Source organism: Nothobranchius furzeri, chromosome 12 (assembly GCF_043380555.1).
Source record: "Nothobranchius furzeri strain GRZ-AD chromosome 12, NfurGRZ-RIMD1, whole genome shotgun sequence".
NCBI lineage: Eukaryota > Metazoa > Chordata > Actinopteri > Cyprinodontiformes > Nothobranchiidae > Nothobranchius > Nothobranchius furzeri.
Window position 1 is genome coordinate 10038398 of NC_091752.1, and position 22064 is coordinate 10060461.

The following is a 22064-nucleotide window of genomic DNA, read 5'->3' on the forward strand; positions in this document are numbered from 1 at the left end:
TGCTCACATACTTGGATGGCCACTATTTTGTCCAGGACTATGGATAAAAATGGAAGGTTAGATATTGATCTATAATTCATTGGGTCATCTGGATCCAGAGAAGGCTTCTTAAGTGAAGGTTTGATTACAGCAACCTTAAAATCTTGTGGTACATATCCATTTACTAAGGATAGATTTATTATATGTAGAATGGGGGCAGTAACCAAAGGAAATGCTTCTTTAAATAATTTGGTTGGGAATGGATCCAAAACGCAAGTTGAAGGTTTACACTGCAAAAATTAGCCATCTTAAAATAAGCTAAAAAATAGTTGAATTTAGTCTAAATGACCTTAAATTAAGTGAAATAATCTGCCAGTGCAGCAAGATAATTGCACTTGGTAAGATTTCTTGAAATAAGAAAAAATATCTACACTTTAGACAAGTGACAGATTTCTTAATACAAGTAGTGAAACACTAATTTCAAGTGCAAAATTAAATAAAATTAACTCAAAACTAGCCTGTTGGTGCTTTTTTCAGTTTTTTATCCCTCTCGTGTTGAGATGAACAATCTTGGAACAAGCAACTGTACAAGATTAATCTTCTGCAATCAAGAATCATTAATAGGTTTTGTTTTAAATCAAGACAAAGAATTTATAATAAAAGAAATTAGGCACAGGGTGTAATAAACAACCTTTATTTGAAATTTCTTTTCAAATGTCAAAAATTTTTCCAAACATCGCACAGATCAACGACTTTCTTAACAAATCTTAATTTTAAGCGTATTGTTTTGTATTCCTCTAACACATGAAGAACCTCAACATTTCATATACTAAAACTTTGTTTTAAGATGAACATTTTAGACACAGATTTTTTTTTTGGTAACATATACAGTGTCAGGAAGAATCTAACAAAAAAAAATTAAGAATGTAGTTGTAAATGTCTACATCACAACCTCTAAATGTTGGGTAAGAACCTTTCTGAACAAACATGACAGTCGAGCTTGGACAGTGCTACTTCTAACAAAAACTTTTCCACTCTGCCATGGCTTTTTTGTATGAGCCTGTGGTGTCTTGCTCATGGATATTGTCCTTTAAAACTTCAGTCTGAATGACAGACAGAAGGGTTGCCACACACTTTGGATAAGTGAGATGCAGGGTGTAGCAGTATGCCATTAGATACAGCAAACCTTGACCGAGGTCTTCTTTTGCAAATGTGGTGATGGGAGTGGTTTCCAGTGCCACAAGACAGGATGACCCATCAAACAGCAAAACCGGGCCCAAGAGGGATCTCTTCTGGAGGTACATGGCTGGATCTTCTGTTGGCTAAAGAAAAAGGACAAATTATTTCTTCATGGTAGAACAGAGAATCTGAAATGTTACTGGTGCAGTCCAACTACTTGAGACACAATTGCTGTCCCCACATGACTGACCATTTAATTTTAATTACTTAGAGACTCTGTCTAATACTAATTTTAATTACATTACATTATGAGAGAGAGAGAGAGAGAGAGAGAAAGATGAAAAGTCCCCAAGAGAGAGAGAGAGAGAGAGAGAGAGAGAGAGAGAGAGAGAGAGAGAGAGATGAAAAGTCCTCGAGAGAGAGAGAGAGAGAGAGAGAGAGAGAGAGAGAGAGAGAGAGAGAGAGAGAGAGAGAGAGAGAGAGAAAGATGAAAAGTCCTCGAGAGAGAGAGAGAGAGAGAGAGAGAGAGAGAGAGAGATATGAAAAGTCCTCGAGAGAGAGAGAGAGAGAGAGAGAGAGAGAGAGAGAGAGAGAGAGAGAGAGAGAGAGAGAGATGAAAAGTCCTCGAGAGAGAGAGAGAGAGAGAGAGAGAGAGAGAGAGAGAGAGAGAAAGATGAAAAGTCCCCAAGAGAGAGAGAGAGAGAGAGAGAGAGAGATGAAAAGTCCTCGAGAGAGAGAGAGAGAGAGAGAGAGAGAGAGAGAGAGAGAGAGAGAGAGAGAGAGAGAGAGAGAGAGAGAGAGAAGATGAAAAGTCCTCGAGAGAGAGAGAGAGAGAGAGAGAGAGAGAGAGAGAGAGAGAGAGAGAGAGAGAGAGAGAGAGAGAGAGAGAGAGAGAGAGAGAGAGAGAGAGATGAAAAGTCCCCACCATCCTGTTTATTCTGCATCCTGCAGCACTACGGATCAGAACCGCTGCAGATACGAGTCACATTACTGCTACAAGTCTGCTCCACACACAGGAGCAGGATGTACAGCAAGCCGTTGTAGTGAACATAATTTAAACTGTATTATTGCCAACCCGTACATTATAGACATGCCATCATTGCATTGTTAGCAGCAGAAATTAAATGTTGTTACCATTTCCAATACAAATGCATGTTAATGAAATACATTATATTTTACTGCATATATTTATGTGTCATTTAGACTAAGATGAGTGTTATTAATACAAACCTAAAATGTTACTGAAATGTGGGTCAAATATATAAAAATATTTTAACTATAAATATCAGATGGTAAAAAGGAAATAAACACTAATCTAATGCATATTATTGAGCCTTTCATAATAAGAGTCTGTTATTTCAGCCTGATCATTTTGATATTTTATTTCATATTTTTTAGCAGCAAACCAGTTTTGTTTCACTTGAAACGTTGTCAAATGAAATATTCAATTAATCCACAGAAGCTTAGATTCAAACACTTAACGATAACATATTTGGCTTTTAAAAAATTGAGGCAGTTGAATGCACAGAGTATGTGGTGGGGCATGGTCAGGATGGTACCACCTCTGCCTCAATTTGAGTCAGGAAAAACCCTGCATGTACAAAATAAAACCACTTGCAGACATTCAACAGATATGAGAAAACTAACCTGAAGGACATGAATTAATGCCTCACTGGCATGTCCCAGCTTCTTGGGGGGTACAGCTGGTGATGGGAAGAGCATGGGGAGTGCCCTGAACATGGCTATGTTGTGTTTCACTGGAACACAGTAAATCAACTTTTAGTTCAACATTACTCTGCCTAAATCTGATTGACAGCTTCATCTTGAGTTCACAAATAATCCCGTGCCACCATTAACAGTCCTGTATTTTTCTAAATACCAGAAAGCATTATTTTGTACACTCATTTGACAAAAATTGTTCATCTTATATTATAGGTCTAGACATTCAAGAGTCAATCACAAGAGCATCGACTCCGCAGCTGACTGGATCTCAAGCCAGTCGGCACTTGCTTACTGCCTGAATTAAATAAAAGATTGTTTCTATGTTATTATTAAGGATTTGAGGATGCTCTCGTGTCCTTGAATGCACTGGCAGGAGATCCATCTGGAGCTATGCTGTGATTTGGGATCCATTGTGGAGCGACAGATGAACCGCACAAATCCGAATCCAGTCCATATTCTATTTTACAACTAGAACCCTCCAGAACCTCCTCTGCTCCCCAATCACACGCTTCAAGGTAACCAGACTGAATGACAGCTCAGAAGAGGCTGCACTCTCAGACATTTCCAAATAAAACAAACACCAGGCAGATCGACTTCTTAAATGTAAATTACAACTCGTTACTCTACGATGTATTCAATTCTATTTTTAATTTATTCCCGACAGGAACCTCTCCTCTGTCCAGACTGTGTTTATAACCTCTGCAACTAGCTTGGTTCTTTTGCACTTTGGCAGCCAGTGTCTCGATCTCGCAAGTTTTCTTTTTTCTGGGTAGAACACAGGAATCCCTTAATGTGCTGAGGACGTAGCGTGACCAAATATGGTTAATTGAGGGTGTTTCTGTATATAAATGACTGAACAGACATGAGCACCTCGGTATGCATGTGTGATTTTTAATCAGACGAGTATAGAGGAACGTGCGTACGAGAGGCCACCGCATGTTTTATAAATCAGGATTTTGACTGTACGAACAATCTAAATTTCTTTCATAGGAACGAATTTACGAATATGTCTACAAAGTTTTGGTGAATGAGGCCCCAGAATCCTAGCAGTCACAAAGAGCAATATAAATAAAATTATAAATAAATTTTAACACTGTAGACTATTTTTATGGTTTGTTGTGTTTAATTTTAAATGTAGTTGATGTAATGTACAGAAAGGTCAAGCTTCTTGTCCTTGTTGCCCCTCGAACTTATCAATGTTCAAGGACACACAGTGCACTGTCACATCCACTCTTGCCGGATCCACTCCCAGCAGAACCAACCGGACTCCACCTCCTATCAGGCCTCGTGCCTCCGGCACTCACCAACGTTCCCTACGCCACTCATAAAAGCCGGAAGCATTCTTCCAGACGCCGTCAGTCATCGAGGGTTCTTCAAGCTCAAGACTAGAGCCTCTTTTACCGTAACAGACTCTAAACTCCTTGCTCCGATCCGGAGCCGAACCTCCTGCTCCTCTCTGGAGCACACTCCACCCACACCTGGAGCAGCCAGCTTCTTCCTGCCTCCCGCTCCATCGACTCCAGCCGTGGGGTAAGTCACCATCCGTGACAGGGCTCAGTCATGCTGTCACAGACGGTGAATTACCCCACGGCTGGAGTTGGAGCGGGAGGCAGGAAAAAGCCAGCTGCTCCAGGTGTGTGCTTCCGAGAGGAGCGGGAAATTTGGCTTCTGACGGGAGCAGTAGGTTCGACTCCTGGCCTGATGGGAGGTGGAGTCCGGTTGGTTCCGGCAGGAGTGGATGTGACAGTGCACCCCAGCTATCATCTTTTTCTCTGAGAAAGTTTGGTCTCCTCAGCTTAAGAAATATTTAACTATATACTTTATTAAAGAGGGATCATCTGACATTCTAACCAATATGGTACAATTATTCCAGTTTCATCAGTGTTAACAATATACATAACGATAATCATACTTATATCTGTAGCAACAGTTACATGGTGTGTGGATGACAGCACAATGACTAACCTTCATCCAGGTTCATGGGTGGCTTCAACACCTTCTTCCAAACACCGTAAAACTGAACCGTGGAGCAGAAGTCATCCCATCGCTTCTTTAATTCTGTCAGGAATGTGCAGTTGCCTTTATCCAGGATGCGCCTCAGCTCATCCATCACCTATAGTGAAAGAAACAAAAAGGTATATGCTTGCTTTATGGGGAAGAAACAATAAAAAATAAGCCACTTACATTGTGAAGCTCCTTGAAACATGGGTATGCCTCGAGAATCTTTCCGGCTCTTTCCTCTTCTTTCAGAACATCACTGTCAATGAAGGCTCGTCTTGATTGAAACTCAAGGTCAAGGATTTGCCGGACAGCGTCTTGGTTGGGCTTTGGCTTCTTATACATTGCCTGCAGAGTCTTGTAATGCCTGGCCTGCGTTACTCGACTATCCTTGTCAGCTAAAAAAACATAACAAACATTTAAAAAACATAGGAGAATCTCCAATCTCAGAATCTATGTGAATAAGGATTACAGAACATAGTTAAATTAAACAACTGTGAGCATAAACAATCCAGTTACTCAGCAGTTTACACAGATGAATATATTTTGAAACACAAGGTTGACATACCATTTAGAATCGATACTGTAAAATCATCCAATCCATCCATGATTTCCATGTGTTCCTTTCAACTGAGCCTTTACCTGGAGGACAGAAACAACCATCATGCTGTGCCATGCAGATAAAAACGGAAACTGCTCTAGACTGGTTTTAAAAGTCTAGTGACCACCTGTCATGGATCCAAAGTTTAGCACCAAAAGCATCAAACATCTCTTATGTTTTTTATTGGGGTTGAACTGTATTTTGATCATGTGTTTCAAATAATATTAGTAATATCAATTTCACAACAATGACTGAAAAAAACCTGTTGTTTTTATTCTTAAAAACAATTATGAACTGTTGATTTTCCAAATTCTTTCATTCATGATTTTTTTTTTCACCAACTGAAAATAGTTCACTGAAAGCTCCATACACCTTACACTCGTGTGTAATCTTTCCGGCAGGATGAGTGACTTTCTTTATCCAGGGTTTCTGCAGAAATCAGCAAAACAAATTTAATGCTTTTTAATGCCATTTTAATGCCATTTTTAACCTTTTTAATGCCATAAACAAACACACATGAGAATCCACGGATATATATGTACATAAAAAAATCCTCTGAGAATTCAATGTATTATAATGTACCCTGAGATAAACAACAAAAAAATGTATGCCTGGAACATAGCAAATACATAGTTGCATGGAAAGTTACATGTTATTGAACATGCTACAGCATTTTTTTCACACACAACAGGATTAATGCATGTGCCTTAGCTCACTAGTTTTTGATTCCAGCTCTGACTCAACATCTGTCAGTTCATTGCATTTGTCCCTGTATCTCTTCCTTAGAGTATTAGATTTTGTTATCATTTGAGCCATGAGCGTGCTCGGTTTGTTTTCTGCCTGTTCAGCTAGTTGATCAGCATCTTTCTGAAGGCTGACACACACCACCCTTAATATCTCTTTTTCTTTTTCAGCTGTTCTAGATGAATGGAGCGCTCCACATGCACTCTCAGACATGTTATGGCTTCTGTTTCTATAACTTCACATGCAGACATTTGAGGTTTGCCAGAAAGGAAAGCTGGCCTGTACACTTTGCAGGGCACAATGTCATCAATGAAGAAACCCCTGTCTACCATGATGACCATCTCTAGTTGTAGCATTTTCAACACACCAGATTCCCAGGTTAGTCCTTTCCTTTCTGGCAAAACTCAAATGTCTGCATGTGAAGTTATAGAAACAGAAGCCATAACATGTCTGAGAGTGCATGTGGAGCACTCCATTCATCTGGTCCAAGAACACAAGCTTTTTGATTGTTATTCCCCTCCTTGCATTTGTAAACAATCAGCTATATGCTGTGGTTTTTCTCCTTACCAACTTTTAAAATAGCCCACTAGTGAAGGCCTGGGCAAAGACGCCTGATGTCTGAGAACCTCAACATATGTACGGCAACCACACTGTATATTTACACACTTTCATAAAGAAGCTGCATATCAAGCTTTCATTCAGATGACCATCAACAGTGCTGCACCCTGCTGAGGGACATCCGAGTAAAACCTTGAGATGGCCATTTTCTGTTCACTAACTTGCTTTAGTAAATCCTTACTTTGGTTAAATAAATCAGTTGTTGAACCCCCCACTCCTCTGTTTGGTCTCCTTTCTTATTACAGCCCACCACTTCCAGTCTGGGTTGTAACAATCTGCAGACAGATTTCTGAGTATCTCCTCCTTTGGTATACAGATCCTCACTGAGCCAAGTACTGTGAACAAATAGTTTCTCCATGATATTATCCAGCAAGGTCCCGTTTTTGTCAAAACAAGGGTGAGGTAATGAAAAAATAGAAATATTTCATTAAATTAACATTTAAATTATTTATATGAATCATTAAAATAAATAAAAAAACATGTTTTGAAATATATAAAGTGCACCAAACTTGACTCAGTCCATTCAACAATTCTAAATGGACAATTATGTAACTCATCAATTAATTATTTGAAAGGATAATTTGTCAATTAAATGCTGAAAAAAATAAACAATACATTAATGAGGCAAGAACTTTTTAAACTTGAACATACCTACACCCACAAGTCTATTTTTACCTGGAGTCTCCTCTCAAGAGTGGCTGAAGTAATATTACTACTTTGACAGAATACAAATTCTCTCTCTTTCTCTCTGGAAGCCCCACTCTAAGGGCCTTTGCAGTGTATTAGTGAGTCATATATTATACAACCACAGTCATAAAGTTTTCAATCAGTAGTTTTATTTCAGTATGTATTTTTCCAGTATCACAAAAAATATTAATTTTATATGGTTAAAATCATCTAGCTTATGTGCACTTTTTAAAACACTGCCCAGCAAACATTCGGACGTTTAATGACAGTTGAACGGTCACAACTGTAAAATAATATCACAGGAATTAGGAAAAAATTACACAACATCTACTCTATTTTCCTTGCCCATACTCAAACCTGGATCCTCCGGGGGGAGAGTCACCAGCTTTACCAGCTGAGCTATGACAACAACTACTGAATATCAGATTTCTTTATATAGATAGGTAGAGGGTAAAGTGCGGGGTAAACTAACCAATCAGAGGACAGAGAAGATCTGCCACAGGCCACGCCTCCTGAGTGCCAAAACCCCTTACAGCCGAGCGAGCAGAGTCAGAAACCGAGCGCGCAGAGAGGCTGCCGAGCGCGCAGAGAGGCTGCCGCGCGCGCACGTTTTCCTCTGCCGTGTGCTCCTTGGCAACGCGCGCATGCAGGTTTGTCACTTGTGCACATCCTTGTGCGCTCACAGACACAGTTTGCTCCCTCTCAGTGCACAAATGACCTCTCGCTATGTATATTTTCACTCGCGAGTCCCGTTCACACGCGCGATGTGGACCCAATCCGCGTGCACGTGTTGTGGCACGCCTCTGACGCCATACCTGTCTGTTTTGTGTCCTGTGTGGAGTCATTGTTTCATTGTCAGCGTGCGTCCTAATAAACCTGTGAAGTTAATTCTACCTGTCTGCCTGCTTCCTCCCCGGTCTGGATCCTCGCCTTATCTCCGCTCCACTCCGCAGCACGTCGTGACAGAATGACTCCACCCGAACCCGTTGATGGATCCAGCCGGGAGATTCTGCCTTGGGAGAATCTGCTCCAGTGGCTTACCCCGACCCACCAGCCGGCTTCTCCGTCTCCAGCCCCAGCTCCGCCTCGCCGCCGCCGCCGGCATCGCCGACCTTCGGCCGCGGCGTTCCTCCCTGTCCTCCCGGAACCGGAGGCATGTTTGGACTGGGAGCCGCTGCCAGATCGCTCCAGCTATGGGGGCACGAGGCTGGCGATCTGTTCCCCCGGAGTCGGTCCACGGCGTGGGGAGAGACGCCGGAAGCCACCGCAGCCCTGCGCTTCTGGACGGAGCTTCGAGCCCGCCGCTGGCCATGCCCGGCGTGGCAGTTCGGACACACCCCCGGCCAGACCACCAGTCCCGTCTCCTGCCGAACCGGAGCCTCCGTCGGTTGCAGAGGAAGGAGCAGCAATCGCAGCCCGGCTGATAGAGCAACGGGCGGAGCTCGACCGGTTCCGCGAGCTCCTCAGCCGCCAGGAGTCTCACCTGGATGCTCTATCCTCCTCGTCTCTGGGCCAGAGGAGCGAGCGCGGGATTCACCCAGCGGAGCTCGCTGGTCAGCGGACTGAGCTGGCCCAGCTCCGTTGGGCGCTCAGCCTCAGGGAGCTAGAGTTGGACAAGCTGACCTCCCGCCTCTCCTCATCGCTCCAAGCTCTCCTAGCAGCGGCCCTGCTACCGACCCAAAAGCAGACGGTACCGGATCCGGACCAAAACTCGGCGGTTCAGAAGTCGAGGGACCAGAAGCTGACTCCTCCGGGCCCGAAGCAGACGGTTCCGGTTCCGTTCCAGAGGTCGACCGTCCGAAAACCGAAGGACCAGAAGTCGACGCCCCCGGACCCGAAGCCGACGCCCTCGGACAAGAAGTCAAGGGAAGTCGACGCCCGTTCCTGTTCTGAAGTCGACGTGTCCGAAGGCGCCTGTTCTGAAGTCGACGTGTCCGAAGGCGCCTCCTCTGAAGTCGACGTGTCCGAAGGCGTGTCCTCCGAAGTCGGCCTGTCTGATGACGTGGCCTCCTCCTCTGATGACGTGGCCTCCTCCTCTGATGACGTCGCCTCCTCCTCTGAAGTCGGCTCGTCTGATGACGTGGCCTCCTCCTCTGATGACGTCGCCTCCTCCTCTGAAGTCGGCTCCTCTGATGACGTCGCCTCCTCCTCTGAAGTCGGCTCGTCTGATGACGTTGCCTCCTCCTCTGAAGTCGGCTCGTCTGATGACGTCGCCTCTGAAGTCGGCTTGTCTGATGACGTCGCCTCTGAAGTCGGCTCGTCTGATGTGGCCTCCTCCTCCGAAGTTGGCCCGTCTGATGACGTGGCCTCCTCCTCTGATGACGTCGCCTCCTCTTCTGAAGTCGGCTCGTCTGATGACGTAGTCGCCTCTGAAGTCGGCTCATCTGATGACGTCGCCGTCTCTGAAGTCGGCTCGTCTGATGACGTCGCCTCGTCTGAAGTCGGCTCGTCTGACGACGTCGCCTCGTCTGAAGTCGCCTCGTCTGACGATGTCGCCTCGTCTGACGATGTCGCCTCGTCTGAAGTCGCCTCATCTGGGGATGCTCTCTGCACTCAAGAGGTCGACACTCCGTCCAGCCGGGCGTCTCCACGGTTTCCGGTTCCGATGGTGGTTTTGAGGGCCGCTCCGGCCCAGCCTGCAGAGACTTTGTCACCGGCCCAGCCTGCAGAGACTTTGTCACCGGCCCAGCCTGCAGAGCTCCTCTATCATGGACGCAGACCCTCAAGGGTCCGTCCTCGTCTCCTCCTCTGCCGCTGGCGCCGGCCTCCAAGGGCCCGTCGCCTCCTCTTCTGCCGCAGGCGCCAGCCTCCAAGGGCCCGTCGCCTCCTCTTCTGCCGCAGGCGCCGGCCTCCATGGACCCGTCGCCTCATCTGCCGCAGGCCCCCGGACTCTGCTGTTCCCTGCTGCCTCTCCATCGGTCCCTCGGTTCCTCTGGGCCCTCCCTCCGGGTCCCCCTCCTCCCGCCCTGCTTCTTGTTCCTGTGGGTGTCTGGGATCCGCCCTTTGAGGGGGGGGGGGGGGGGGGTACTGTCACACCCTGTCCTGTCTCCCTGTTTAGTTCAGCTCTGTCTCGTTAATTACCCCCACCTGCCTCTTGTTTCCCAATCACCTTAGCTCCCGGTCCTCCTGTATTTAAACCCTGTCTGTTTTGTGTCCTGTGTGGAGTCATTGTTTCATTGTCAGCGTGCGTCCTAATAAACCTGTGAAGTTAATTCTACCTGTCTGCCTGCTTCCTCCCCGGTCTGGATCCTCGCCTTATCTCCGCTCCACTCCACAGCACGTCGTGACACCCTCCCAGAGACAGCACTGTCCTCAATGTTAACCACCAGTCTCATAAAAGTGTTCCTTCCTTTCCCCTCTAGAGAAGACGACTATTGATAAAATAGAACCGGAAAAAGGGTTTAATAAAAGAGCTGGAAAAGGTTTAATAAAAAGAACTGGAAAAACAGTAGCAGGCTAAGATCTGTGAACAAAACACGCATTGTTAGTCCTATTCTAACGAAGCACAAAAAATGCTATGAATGTTGTAAACCAGTACCTCATCGGCCGACCGCTTGCCAATGTAAATTCCCGGTTGTTCACCCCTCAGTCCTGCTCACATTTCATAAAGAGAAACCGATTAAGGAAAAAACCTTTAAACTAAAGCAAAGCCAGATCACTCACCACTTAGCTACACCCACGTCTGCACCCAAAGCGAGGCTTTCGGCTTTTGCGGCTAGACCCCAGCTGCCCTAATTATAGCAGCCCTCTAACTACACACCTGGCCTCTCCTGTGTCAGCGGCATGACACGTACAACCAGAATTACTTCCGGGAACTAAGGTGACCCGGTTACACTGGGCAAACAACACTAAGATTAATAAACAAAGAGGTCATCCAACACGTGGGTAAATAACAATAAACAACTAAACACAAAGCGCCGGGACTAAACCGGGTAAAAGGAAGGAATTTGGAGGAACACCAAAAACTCCACCAAAAGGGTGAGCTGAACTCTTTTACGAGTATGCTAGTGAAACACAACCAAGCTTGATATTTCGAGGAAAGATAATCTAACCACATAGGTATCAAACGAGACTTTAACGTCAGGTTTTCTAGGAAGGAAAAAGAGGAACACTCGCTCTAACACCAGGCCTCTTCTAAGCTTCCCTCCTCGAATGTCAGAAGGAGCTGCCTTTTAACAGGGAGCGCACTGATTGAAATGAACTGCACCTGGCTCCGTTAGAGCCAGGAGAGCAAGATGTAGTGATGAGGCCACCTTGTGGCCACCAAAATAGACAGCGTCTGTTACACCCCACTACAATGACCTTATCAGTATGTAGCACCAAATCAGATAAAAGATCAGATATCTGATCCAAAAACTCAGAGTAAGGGCCTGGTGGACGATATAAAACTACAAACAAGAGTGGTTTTACAGTTTTGCAATCTGGATTAGGAGAACTAAGAATAAGATGTTCGAACGAACTGTAGCTATTAATTGGTAAGGGACTGATTAATAAGTCCGAATGAAAAATGGTTGCTACCCCTCCTCCTCGCCCTGTACTTCGAGCAATATGATGATTTAAATAATTTGAAGGAGTCAACTCGTTTAAGCTAACATAGTCCTCTTGCTGCAGCCAGGATTCTGTGAGAGAGAGCAAAGAGATCTGATTATCACAAATCAAGTCATTAACTAACAAAGTCTTAGAAAAAATGGATCTAATGTTCAACAACCCACATTTAATTTTTCTAGTTTTCTGCTCGGTTGAATTTGTTCTAATATTTATGAGATTTCCATGATTTGCTTTATTAAGCCTGATATTCAATCTGTGTGATTTTGGCCGTGGGCAGGACACTGTCTCTATGGGGTAGTGGGTGGGTAACAGTACAGAAGCTGCAGAGGGGTGGGTTAAACTACGACTCTGCTTCCTGGTCTGGACCCTGGGTAGTCATGGAGGACTATTAAAACTGGCCATGTTCCTAGAAAGAAGAGCTGCTCCATCGAAAGAGGGATGGATGCCGTCTCCCCGCATCAGACCAGGTTTTCCCCAAAAAGTTTTCCAATTATCAATGTAGCCCACGTTGTTTTCAGGACACCACCTAGACAGCCAGCGGTTGAAGGACAGCGTGCGGCTAAACATGACGTCACTGGTCCGATCAGGCAGGGGGCCAGAGAAAATTACGAAGTCCGACATTGTTTTGGCAAACTTGCACACCGAAGCAACATTAATTTTACTGACCTCCGATTGGCGTAACCGGGTGTCGTTACCGCCAGCGTGGATAACAATCTTACTGTATTTACGCTTATCCTTAGCCAGCAGTTTCAGATAAGATTTAATGTCGCCCGCTCTGGCCCCAGGTAAACATTTAACTATGGTTGCTGGAGTCTCTAATGCCACGTTTCTGACTATGGAGCTGCCAATGATCAGAGTCGGCTTGTCAGTGGGTGCGTCACTGAGCGGGGAAAATCTATTAGAAACGTGGACGGGTTGGTGGTGGCCCACGGGCTGAGTTCTATGCTTCCTGCGTACCGTCACCCAGCCGGCCTGAGGTCCCGGCTGCTTGGGTTCTGCTGGAGGGTCGCTACGGGATGGTTCTGAGCTAGTTAGCCCCGCGCTAGCTAAGTAGCTACGGCTGTTTACGGGCTTTTCAACAGCGCAGAGCCGGGACTCCAATTCCGACACCCTCGCCTCCAAAGCTACAAAAATGCTACATTTATTACACGTACCATTATCGCTGAAGGAGGCAGAGGAGTAACTAAAAATCTGACACAGAGAGGAAGAGATAGGAGACGGAGAAGCAGAGACAGAAGTAGCTTTGTTTGCTTGTAGAGTTGTTTTATTTATTATTATGTGAACATGATCAACATGTGTTTGTTGTTGTTCAGGCAGGCCACAGGCCACAGCAAGCATTTAACAAATCCTAGTTTGAATCAGTAAAAAACGATTCAAGGAATTTTTTCAAACCATTTGAATATTCGTTTCAATATTTCAGCCCTATTAGCTCTGTTAGCAAATAGTTGACCGAATTTAACCGTTAAAACCCCAGTTAACTGGTTCAAAAAATTGAAAACATGCATCATGAGAGCGTACATACCTTTATCTTTCTCCTCTTTTTTTCTTTTTTTTTTCCTGAATCGGGCACCTGGTGGTTTTAGCCTTTTTATATTCATCTCTTCTGTTTGGCTCTTGACTCAATAAGTTTCCTTTAGTCAGGACTAAACAATTTGTCCTTGATGGGGGGGGGGGGGGGGGGGGGGGGTGTGTGACCACAAAATCATTTTGTTTTTCCTTTTTTATTTGGTCATTTCACACAATTCAGAAAAACCTGAAAGAATGATAGGCCTGTGTTTATGATATTATGAATGAAATGTGCGTTAAATAGAAGAACATCAAGATGTGATTGACTATAGCCATGTTACAGTTGATTCAGCCTCTACCCGCTCATTTCATTTGGGAAAGACCCAGAGGTGAATTCCCCCGCTGCACCCCTCCCCTTCCTCTTCTTCATACACGAACGGTACACGTGAACATTCTCAGTCAGCAGGAGCGCCTGCAGCTGCAGGGGGCGCCAACTTGCCGTTTCCAATCCAGACACTGTGATATGACAGATAATAGAACACCTCGGTGTGGCGCAGATTTCTTTTTTTATTTTTTATTCAGCGCTTGTGCGCCCCTTTTGTGTCATGAAAAAATGCCGCCCCGGGCAACTGCCCTGTCTGCCCGTGCCTAAAACCGCTACTGGGCACAACAGTGATTTCAAAAATATATTTCTTCACATTTCAAGGCTTTATATAGCCCATCCAATCAACATTAAAACAGGCGCTCCTAAAGCGCCCTCTAGTGTTTGGTTAGTAAAATTGCCTTTAATCAACTTAACCTCCTTCTCGTCTTCCTCTTTTATCACCATTATTTCTAAATTTGGTGTTTATTCTGCAAATCTCCGTGCCTTCGTATTTATCTATTCCTGTTGTTTAACAGCTTCATGATTTCTTTGTCAACGCCCCTTTGTGTCAGTGATGTCCGAGTGATTTAACCCTAAAAGTTAACCCCCAAATGTCTGCAACCTTCTGTAACTACTGCAAAGCCTTGTATGAGCTAATATAAATACATAAAATAACAGAAAAATCTGATAAGCTATAATAAGTTGGCTTCACTCCTCCCGACGCCCCCAGTTTTCAGTGTTTTCCCTTCATATAAGCCAAGACGGTGGATCAGCCACTGTCTTTGTTTTATGCTCTTTAAAACAAAGATATTTGAAAGACAGATAGTTCTATGTGAATAATAATAACTATGATGATAATCAAGAGGAATCTAAATGTTGAGTTGAAATGATCTGAGCCTGTACATTTCTGTTGGAGTTCTGGATGTGTTGTGACGGCTGTTGTTCCACGGTCAGGTTTAGGTTGCGTTTCTGCTGTGACGATACATTCCTGTACAGTTGTGATTAGAATAAATGTATAAATTAAACCTCGCTTTGCCTTTTTAATGCTTCATGTACGGCAATGTGCATTTTGTCTTGGGGCTGATTGGAGAACTGTAAAGGACTTCCTGCTACAAAAGCACATGTTAAAGGGGACGTGTTGCGACTATATTTTTAAAGTTAGAACAATTTTGTGGTTTATACAAAACAGGAAAATGCAATCTCACCAGCTCTTTGACATTTTCAGTACCTTTCAGAATGAGTCGTTTCATTGGGGGCTCGTTAAAGTTGCTGCTAGACACGCCCACCCATCCCCTGATTGGCTCAGATTTTATCACAGTAAAAACTGAGAATTACTGATCACATTTCTGCTTTGTCTGCCAACAGCGTTATAGTTAAATCAGTGTATCACATCCAAATGATTCAAATCCAGAAAAGACTTTGGGTGTGTCCTATATGCACCCATATATTTATTCACTTACAGAATAAAGCTTGTTGAGATAAAACATCCTCCTACTAAAGCTAAGTAGTTGAGAGAATTGAGAACAAAATGAAAACAATGTATAAATATAAACAAAAACTTGTCCAACCAAGTGTCATGTTAGGGGGGAAGGTGTCTGACCCACCACATGCAGAATCATTCACAGAGTCTGAGTATGGTATAAAAAAGAAAGTTTATAAAACGTGAACTAAAAGCGCAGCAGGAAAATCCAGCTGGGGCTCCGGGGGGTTATCTAGAGACGGGGGAAGAGTTAGTGGATGTTGAGGATCCGGACAAATGAGGTACAGGTCGAGACTTACAGTTTGTGATCCAGGGGAAACCAGAGAAGAGTTGTTCTGGGGGGGTAGTCCGTGAGGAGTGGGAGACAGAGACACACGCTGGATCACAGGAGACTGGGTTTCCAGGTTGCTGGAGGACTGGAGGAGCTGAGCACGGAATAGGGAGCAGGATCCGGTAAGGTAAGGTCAGTATGGAGCGGACAGCCAGGGAGCGGCTGGGAGACAGCGGGACTGGTCCGGTAGGTTGCAGGACGGTGTGAAAGGTGGTGGTAGAAATCTGGAGAAGAGGCAGCTTACAAAAATCAGGCAAGCTTGGAAAAACACACAGGAACCAGCAATCTGGCTAGAAGTACGACTTGGACGATATCTATTCGGATTACTCAGTAAACAGGCTCGGGAGTCGTAGATACCGAAGTTGAGTTAATCATCCAGCGAATAAAGATGTCTCCCAGCAGCTTATTTGTCCCTGGCCAACTGATGAGCAGATGGGCTGCAGCTGGTCCACTCCTTGACACGCCCACCTGCAGGAGAAGCTCAGAGAAGGTTTAGCAGAGAGAGGAGGACTCACCCCAGACCATGACATCAAGATAACTTAAAGTGATACTTTACAACTTTTTCGTATTTTGAACTCATTTTCTTGAGCCAGTATGTACCAAAATGACCCTTTACATGGTGAATGAAATGTCACTCAGACCCTCACCGCTCTGTGGCCAGAATACCACACTTGCAACTTCAGATTGCCGGTCAGGTCTGTTGGAGTTAGTAGAGCTGATATGCCTGGTTCTGCAGCCTTAAGGTGCTTTTCCAGGAACACTACTCAGGGCAACTCGGACCGATGCAGTTCAGCCCGACCACGGTTCCCAAGGGCACGCTTTGGTATTTTCTCCCCTATTTTTAGTCCCTGCTCAATTGAGGTACCTGGCAAGGCTGAGTTGGGCCGGTATCGTGATTCTGGCTGCTGATTGGCTAGGGGCTTCATGGAGCTGGAGTGGGAACAAAACTGCTTTCAGATGGGCTGACTCAAACCACGCTGTACAGAGCTGTTTTAGGCTGAGTAGTGCTCCTGGGAAACCACCCTCAGTGTCTACATGAGTGATTCATCACTAAATTGAACAAATCAGCAGCAGCAGCTCCTAGATGTTACTACTGGGTATGGAATGGAATATGATTTAAAATATAACTCGAGCAAAAGTGTTGTTCTAACCTACAGAACCACCCAGGATAAAAGGCTTAATTTTCCTGTGTTTAAGTTGTCCAGCAACAGTCTTGCAGTCTGTGAACAGATAAAATATCTTGGACACTTTATCACAGCCAATATGAGCGACGATGATGATATTTACAGGCAGTGCTGCAAGCTATATGTGCAAGCAAACACCATTGCACGCACATTCAGCTGTTGTTCCACACCTGTTGAAGTGGCATTATTTAAAGCATACTGCACACCACTCTATACTGCACATCTGTGGTCATTCTATAAAAAGTCTAGCTTGCACAGGTTACAAGTGGCATACAATGATGCAACGAGAATCCTCCTCAAAATTCCCAGGGGAGGCAGTGCTAGTCAAACGTGTGTTTCTGTGAGCGTGTGCACATTTAAGGCACTTCTAAGAAATTTAATGTTCAAGTTTATGAGACGGCTGCAAGAGTCTTCCAATAGTATTATAGTTGCACTCTCAAATCCCACTGTGAGCTGCTCTCGTTATATGTCTAGGCTGAGAATGCACTGGTTATAATGTTTGGGTGGATTTATCTCAACTAGTTAGTTTTGTTGGCCCTTACCTCCACTGCAGTTATATCCTGTGATTTTATATAGGCTTTTATTGGTATTAATGTTAATTGGTATGCTTTCTTTTCTTGTGTTTTTCTTGTATCTTTTTCTTTTATCTGTATGTTTCTTTTAAAATGGACTTTAAGTCTGGCAATAAACATATTATAAATCAGCTGCGTTCATGATTTAAAACATGCAGGAGATGTGCTGGAAGCAGACTGCAGCTCCAGGTGTGTCAGCTCAATATTTGTTTAAGTCCCAACAGAGCCAACTGCCAGTCTGGAGTTGAAAGTAGAACATTCTGGCCAAAGGGGTGCGATGTGTGCTGGGTGGCTGTTCATTAACCCTCTAAAACAGGAGTATTTGATTCCGGTCCTGGAGGGCCGGTATCCAGCAGGTTTTAGTGGTTTCTCTGCTCCAATATGCTTGATTCAGTGGTTTAATCACCTGTGCAGCAGTTCAGGCCTTGCAGAAGCTTAACCCCGTAAATTTCCAGCGCAATGGGATTTTGTCCCTCGGGCGGGACGCTGGAATGCTAAGGAGTTAATCGCCTGCTGGTTGAAATCAGGTGTGTCGAAACGGAGTTAAAACTAAAACGTGCTTGATACCGGCCCTCCAGGCTGGGAACTTCATACCACTGCTGTTAACGGCCATTTTAGCACACACTGGCTCAAGAAAATTTTAAAATATAAAAATTTCATATCATGGCTTTAAAATGTGTGTAGGACTCCGACATAGGGTTCAGACGTTTTGCTGCAACTGTAAACACAATTTTCTGTAATTATTGAATATGAAGTTGATTAAAATACAGCTAATCACGACGTACTAGCGGCATGAGCTGCCCTGTAAGACATCTTTTTAGTGACGTATGACAAACAGCTCTTCACTGTTTAGAAGAATTTAGATTTTTATGATGATTTATGACAAAATTCCTTAAAATGAATAACTGAACCTAGTTTATCTTTATGTAGATGGTAAAGTGTAGTGAAACAGCGTTAGTCTCAGTCGGCATAAGCAGCAGGGCCCTGCAGGGAATCGAACCCCGTCTCATTACTGAGAGTTCCGTTACCAGAGCCTTTTGCTTTGGGCGACCGGAGACGGTAAAGCAAAACCTGCATCAACAAAGCATTTAATGTTGGAACATAAATTCTGTCTTGAAGCAGGAAAAAAGAAACCGTCAGACTAAAAAATTATTTCTAATTAAATTCATTTTAGTATTTTATAAACGTTTTACAGATTTAGAGCCTCCTTTGACATTTATGCTTTTAGTTAACTTCTCGTTCTTTTACGATGTTTATCCGTTTTTTAGCCGCGGTCAAACGCATCGTAATTTTGTTCTGCGGTGAATCTTAAAGTTATGTTGAATGTAAATAATCTGAGTCTTCATTGCTTTAATTCATTCACTGCCAATGACGACTAAAGTTGTCATTTGCATTTTTTTTTTACTGTTTGAGCATCGGAACGAGTCGCCGCGCTGAGAGAACAAACATCTCAGCCCTGAAGTCGATCTTCATCCGCATATGTCACAGATCAAATGATCAGGAAGCAACACATCCATGTGTTTGGAGATCGTTTTGGGCCGTTCCTGTAAAAAAAGTGAGGCGCGAACCGGAAAAGCGTCTGCCAATCACAATTCGACAACGGATTATGAAAGAACGGATAACGCTCGAAACACGCAGCTTCTTCCTGATGTAAGAGGTGAGTCTCCTCTTTGTTTTGGTGTTTTTGGCGTCGACATCATGCTAGCGCGCAACGTTCTGTGACTCTTAAAAAAAACAGTAAAAACGGTGAGAAACGCTGGCAGCGAAGGCCGTTAGTGATCAGGAAACGGCTGGCAGTGAATGAGTTAATCATTTACATGTTTAGACTATATTTGATTAGCCTTTAATATTTTAGTATTTATTGTTTAACTTTTGTAAAGAGCTATTTTTAAACGTGTGCACATTTAAACACTAAAACCTTTGTTTGCTCCGTCTGTGTCAGAGCTCTGCTGTTCAGCTCCTTCCTGGTTCCTGCAGGACCACAAAGCCCAGAGAAGCTCAGTCCAGCAGGACGTGAGGACACAAACAGACATGGAGAGCTCCTCCTAAACCTGGAATCAAACTTTTCTACAGATTATTTAGAACAGTTTCTTGTGACAGAACAGTTAGTGAAACAGAAAGGACATGATGAAGATGATGTTATCGTCCTCGTCTTTCATACAGATCAAAGATCACCCCAGCTTATGCTCATGTCACCAAGTAGACGTCCCATTTCTCACTAAGACCTGCTCTATCTGCTCTACCAGATTATCAGGAGCATCACTGTAGTTGTAGTTTTGCCTCCATCTTCCTGCCCTCCTTGGTCTCTTGTTTATCTTCTACCACCTCTCACCATCCATCTCAGGTGGGATCTTGTTTGCTCCAATGGCCTCTTGTGTTCCAGGCTTACATCTTTTAGTGAACGTTAGAATATCATGTACTAATATATATGCATGTGTGTGTGTGTGTGTGTATGATGCTAAACCAGACTGCCTGCTCCATCAGATGAAAAGGAAATCCCCTCAGGACCCAAATAAAATAGAAGATTTAGCAACCAGACACAGAAGCCCAGGTGAAACCGTCCACATCAGCATCTCCAGTTCTACCAGCTCTAAAAACACACTTCTTAAATAATAAAACACTAAACTCAGCCAACGGATGAAGACGTCCTGGTGCCAGATGCTACCTAAGACATCACCAGTTCAGCTGACTTGATAAAACACTTGGTGACTAAAACAAACATCTGGTGACCTGGTAAAAAACAGTCCTGGTGCAACAAGCTACCTGAGACAAACCTTTCCAGTCGACCAGTTCAAGAAAGAAAGAAAGAAAGAAATGATCTTCAGTGGCGCTGCACTGGAAGAAAAAGATATGTCTAGTCCGAGTCAGAGTCCTCCGAGTCGTCCCATCTTGGTCTCTTCGGTGGGATGTACGGGAAGCGCTCTCCAGTCCTCTTCTGGCTGGATCCAAGGACCGAGGTAGAAGGAGTGGGTTCTTCTACATCCTGGACCTCTTCAGCGCTCCCGTGGGCAGGCCTGGGATCTTCTGGAAGCTCTTCCGGTGGGGCCGGAGGAGCTACCGCCAGCCAGAAGTCTTCTGGTGGTGGAAGCTGCTGGTCTTCATCGCTATCCAGAACTGAGCTACCATAACCAGAGTCCACACTAGAAGCCATAAAATCTTCTAAAGCTGACCAATCTGAGCTACTGTCAGTCTCCGCCAACTCCTCATCACTACTCAGACCCTCAATAGCAAACTCTGCCTCTACTGGAGGAGCCTGACCATGACCCACAAACACAACATCATCATCAGGAATGTGAAGGGCTGGGTGCCCAAAACCTAAATCTGACCGATCTGAGCTAATGTCAGTCTCCTCCGACTCCTCATCTCTACGCAGACCCTCAAAAAAAGCAAACTCTACCTCCAACTCCTCATCACTACTCAGACCCTCAATAACAAACTCTACCACTTGTGGAGGAGCCTGACTAAGATCCACAAACACCACATCATCATCAGGAATGTGAAGGGCTGGGTACCTACCTTCATCTTCATCGAGAATCCGGATGACGTCCTCAGGGACCCCTGCAGTCACGGGACGCTCCACGATGAAGATGCCTGTGAGGACAAAACAAGACACATTAAATCCACTTGTGTCATAAAACAGTTATGAAAAAGCTACAATGACTTGTTTACAATACAAGAGATGTGTGTCTGCATCTGCATGTGTGCACAAGACACACTTTACTAATCTGGTTGTTTTTGGGGTTTAACAGGTTAAAACCGAGTTCTGCTTTTACTCAAAAAGTTTCCATTTTTAATTTATGTGATTGTTTATTATTTATGTTTCATGTTTATAGCTGATGTATTTCTAAAAAGATGTAATGTTTTACAGCTTGTAGACACAACACTGCTCAAATAAAGTTGTTTTAAAATGGGCTCTATAAAAATAAACAGAAGACTCATTAAACTGGTGAAAACTGTTTGAAATAGATTCAAACGGACAAAAATGCATTTATAAACCTGAGAACCAACTCAGAGAACACATCAAACTTTCTACTTGGATAAAACAGATGAAGTCCTTAAAGATCAAAGGTCTCTAGTTCACTCAGATTAATGGAAACAACTCATGTTCACCGATGCTAACAGGCCGAAGCTAAAGCTAGCTGTACGTTCTAGCATGTTCTACGTCATGACGTTTCATACCTGGTTCATCGTTGCTATGGTCACGAAAAAAACATGTTTTTGTTTGAAGCATTCTTTTTTAGAATCGTACTTGTCATTTTATTAGTTTTAAAATTTTCAATGTAAAATTGAACTAAATGGATTTGCTGAAACCAAATTGGTGGTTTTCTTTTAACGGTCCTCTCTAGTATGATATAGTCATCCCACCGACCTGCTGGGACTCTCAAGATGCTGAGACTGTGTGATGAGGTTGAGTCACAGGTCGGTGCTAATGTGAGAAACCTTTTGTCTCTATCCCGCTAAAAGAACCACATATTCAGCTTTTATTTTGCTTGCCCAGCTGACAAAAACCAACAGGCGCTCCTCGCGCTCACTCACCTCGTGGCTGTCCAT

The 22064-nt window shown here is 44.1% G+C and overlaps 2 protein-coding genes across 3 annotated transcripts; both read right to left on the reverse strand.

Annotated features, from left to right (window-relative positions):
- Nucleotides 1-657: 657 nt before the first annotated feature.
- On the reverse strand, nucleotides 658-15968 carry LOC129158914 (uncharacterized). 2 transcript variants are annotated; one of them, XM_070542242.1, is made up of 7 exons: nucleotides 15726-15968; nucleotides 5857-5908; nucleotides 5447-5520; nucleotides 5065-5276; nucleotides 4846-4993; nucleotides 2806-2915; nucleotides 658-1301 (listed from the first exon to the last, which is right to left on the reverse strand). In XM_070542242.1, exons 3-7 carry the CDS (start codon nucleotides 5493-5495, stop codon nucleotides 996-998), a joined length of 825 nt encoding a protein of 274 aa, XP_070398343.1. In that variant the 5' UTR covers nucleotides 5496-5520; nucleotides 5857-5908; nucleotides 15726-15968; the 3' UTR covers nucleotides 658-995. The 2 variants fall into 2 exon arrangements, with proteins under 2 accessions (XP_070398343.1, XP_070398342.1); XM_070542241.1 differs by having other exon boundaries at nucleotides 5447-5908.
- Nucleotides 10555-13740, reverse strand: LOC129158913 (uncharacterized). Its single transcript, XM_054736822.2, has 2 exons — nucleotides 11067-13740; nucleotides 10555-10899 (listed from the first exon to the last, which is right to left on the reverse strand). The coding sequence occupies exon 1, from the start codon at nucleotides 13412-13414 to the stop codon at nucleotides 12452-12454; it is 963 nt and encodes a 320-aa protein (XP_054592797.2). The 5' UTR covers nucleotides 13415-13740; the 3' UTR covers nucleotides 10555-10899; nucleotides 11067-12451.
- Nucleotides 15969-22064: the final 6096 nt, after the last annotated feature.

Bases quoted from the DNA above. Each gene is read 5' to 3' on its own strand.
- LOC129158914 (XM_070542242.1), bottom strand. From the start codon at position 5,495: ATGGAAATCATGGATGGATTGGATGATTTTACAGTATCGATTCTAAAT. The intron at 2,916-4,845 runs GTTAGTCATTGT...ACTGTGTTCCAG, and splicing joins ACCCATGAACCTGGATGAAG to TGAAACACAACATAGCCATG. The intron at 1,302-2,805 runs GTTAGTTTTCTC...CTTTTTCTTTAG, and splicing joins CATTAATTCATGTCCTTCAG to CCAACAGAAGATCCAGCCAT.
- LOC129158913 (XM_054736822.2), bottom strand. From the start codon at position 13,414: ATGCTTGCTGTGGCCTGTGGCCTGCCTGAACAACAACAAACACATGTT.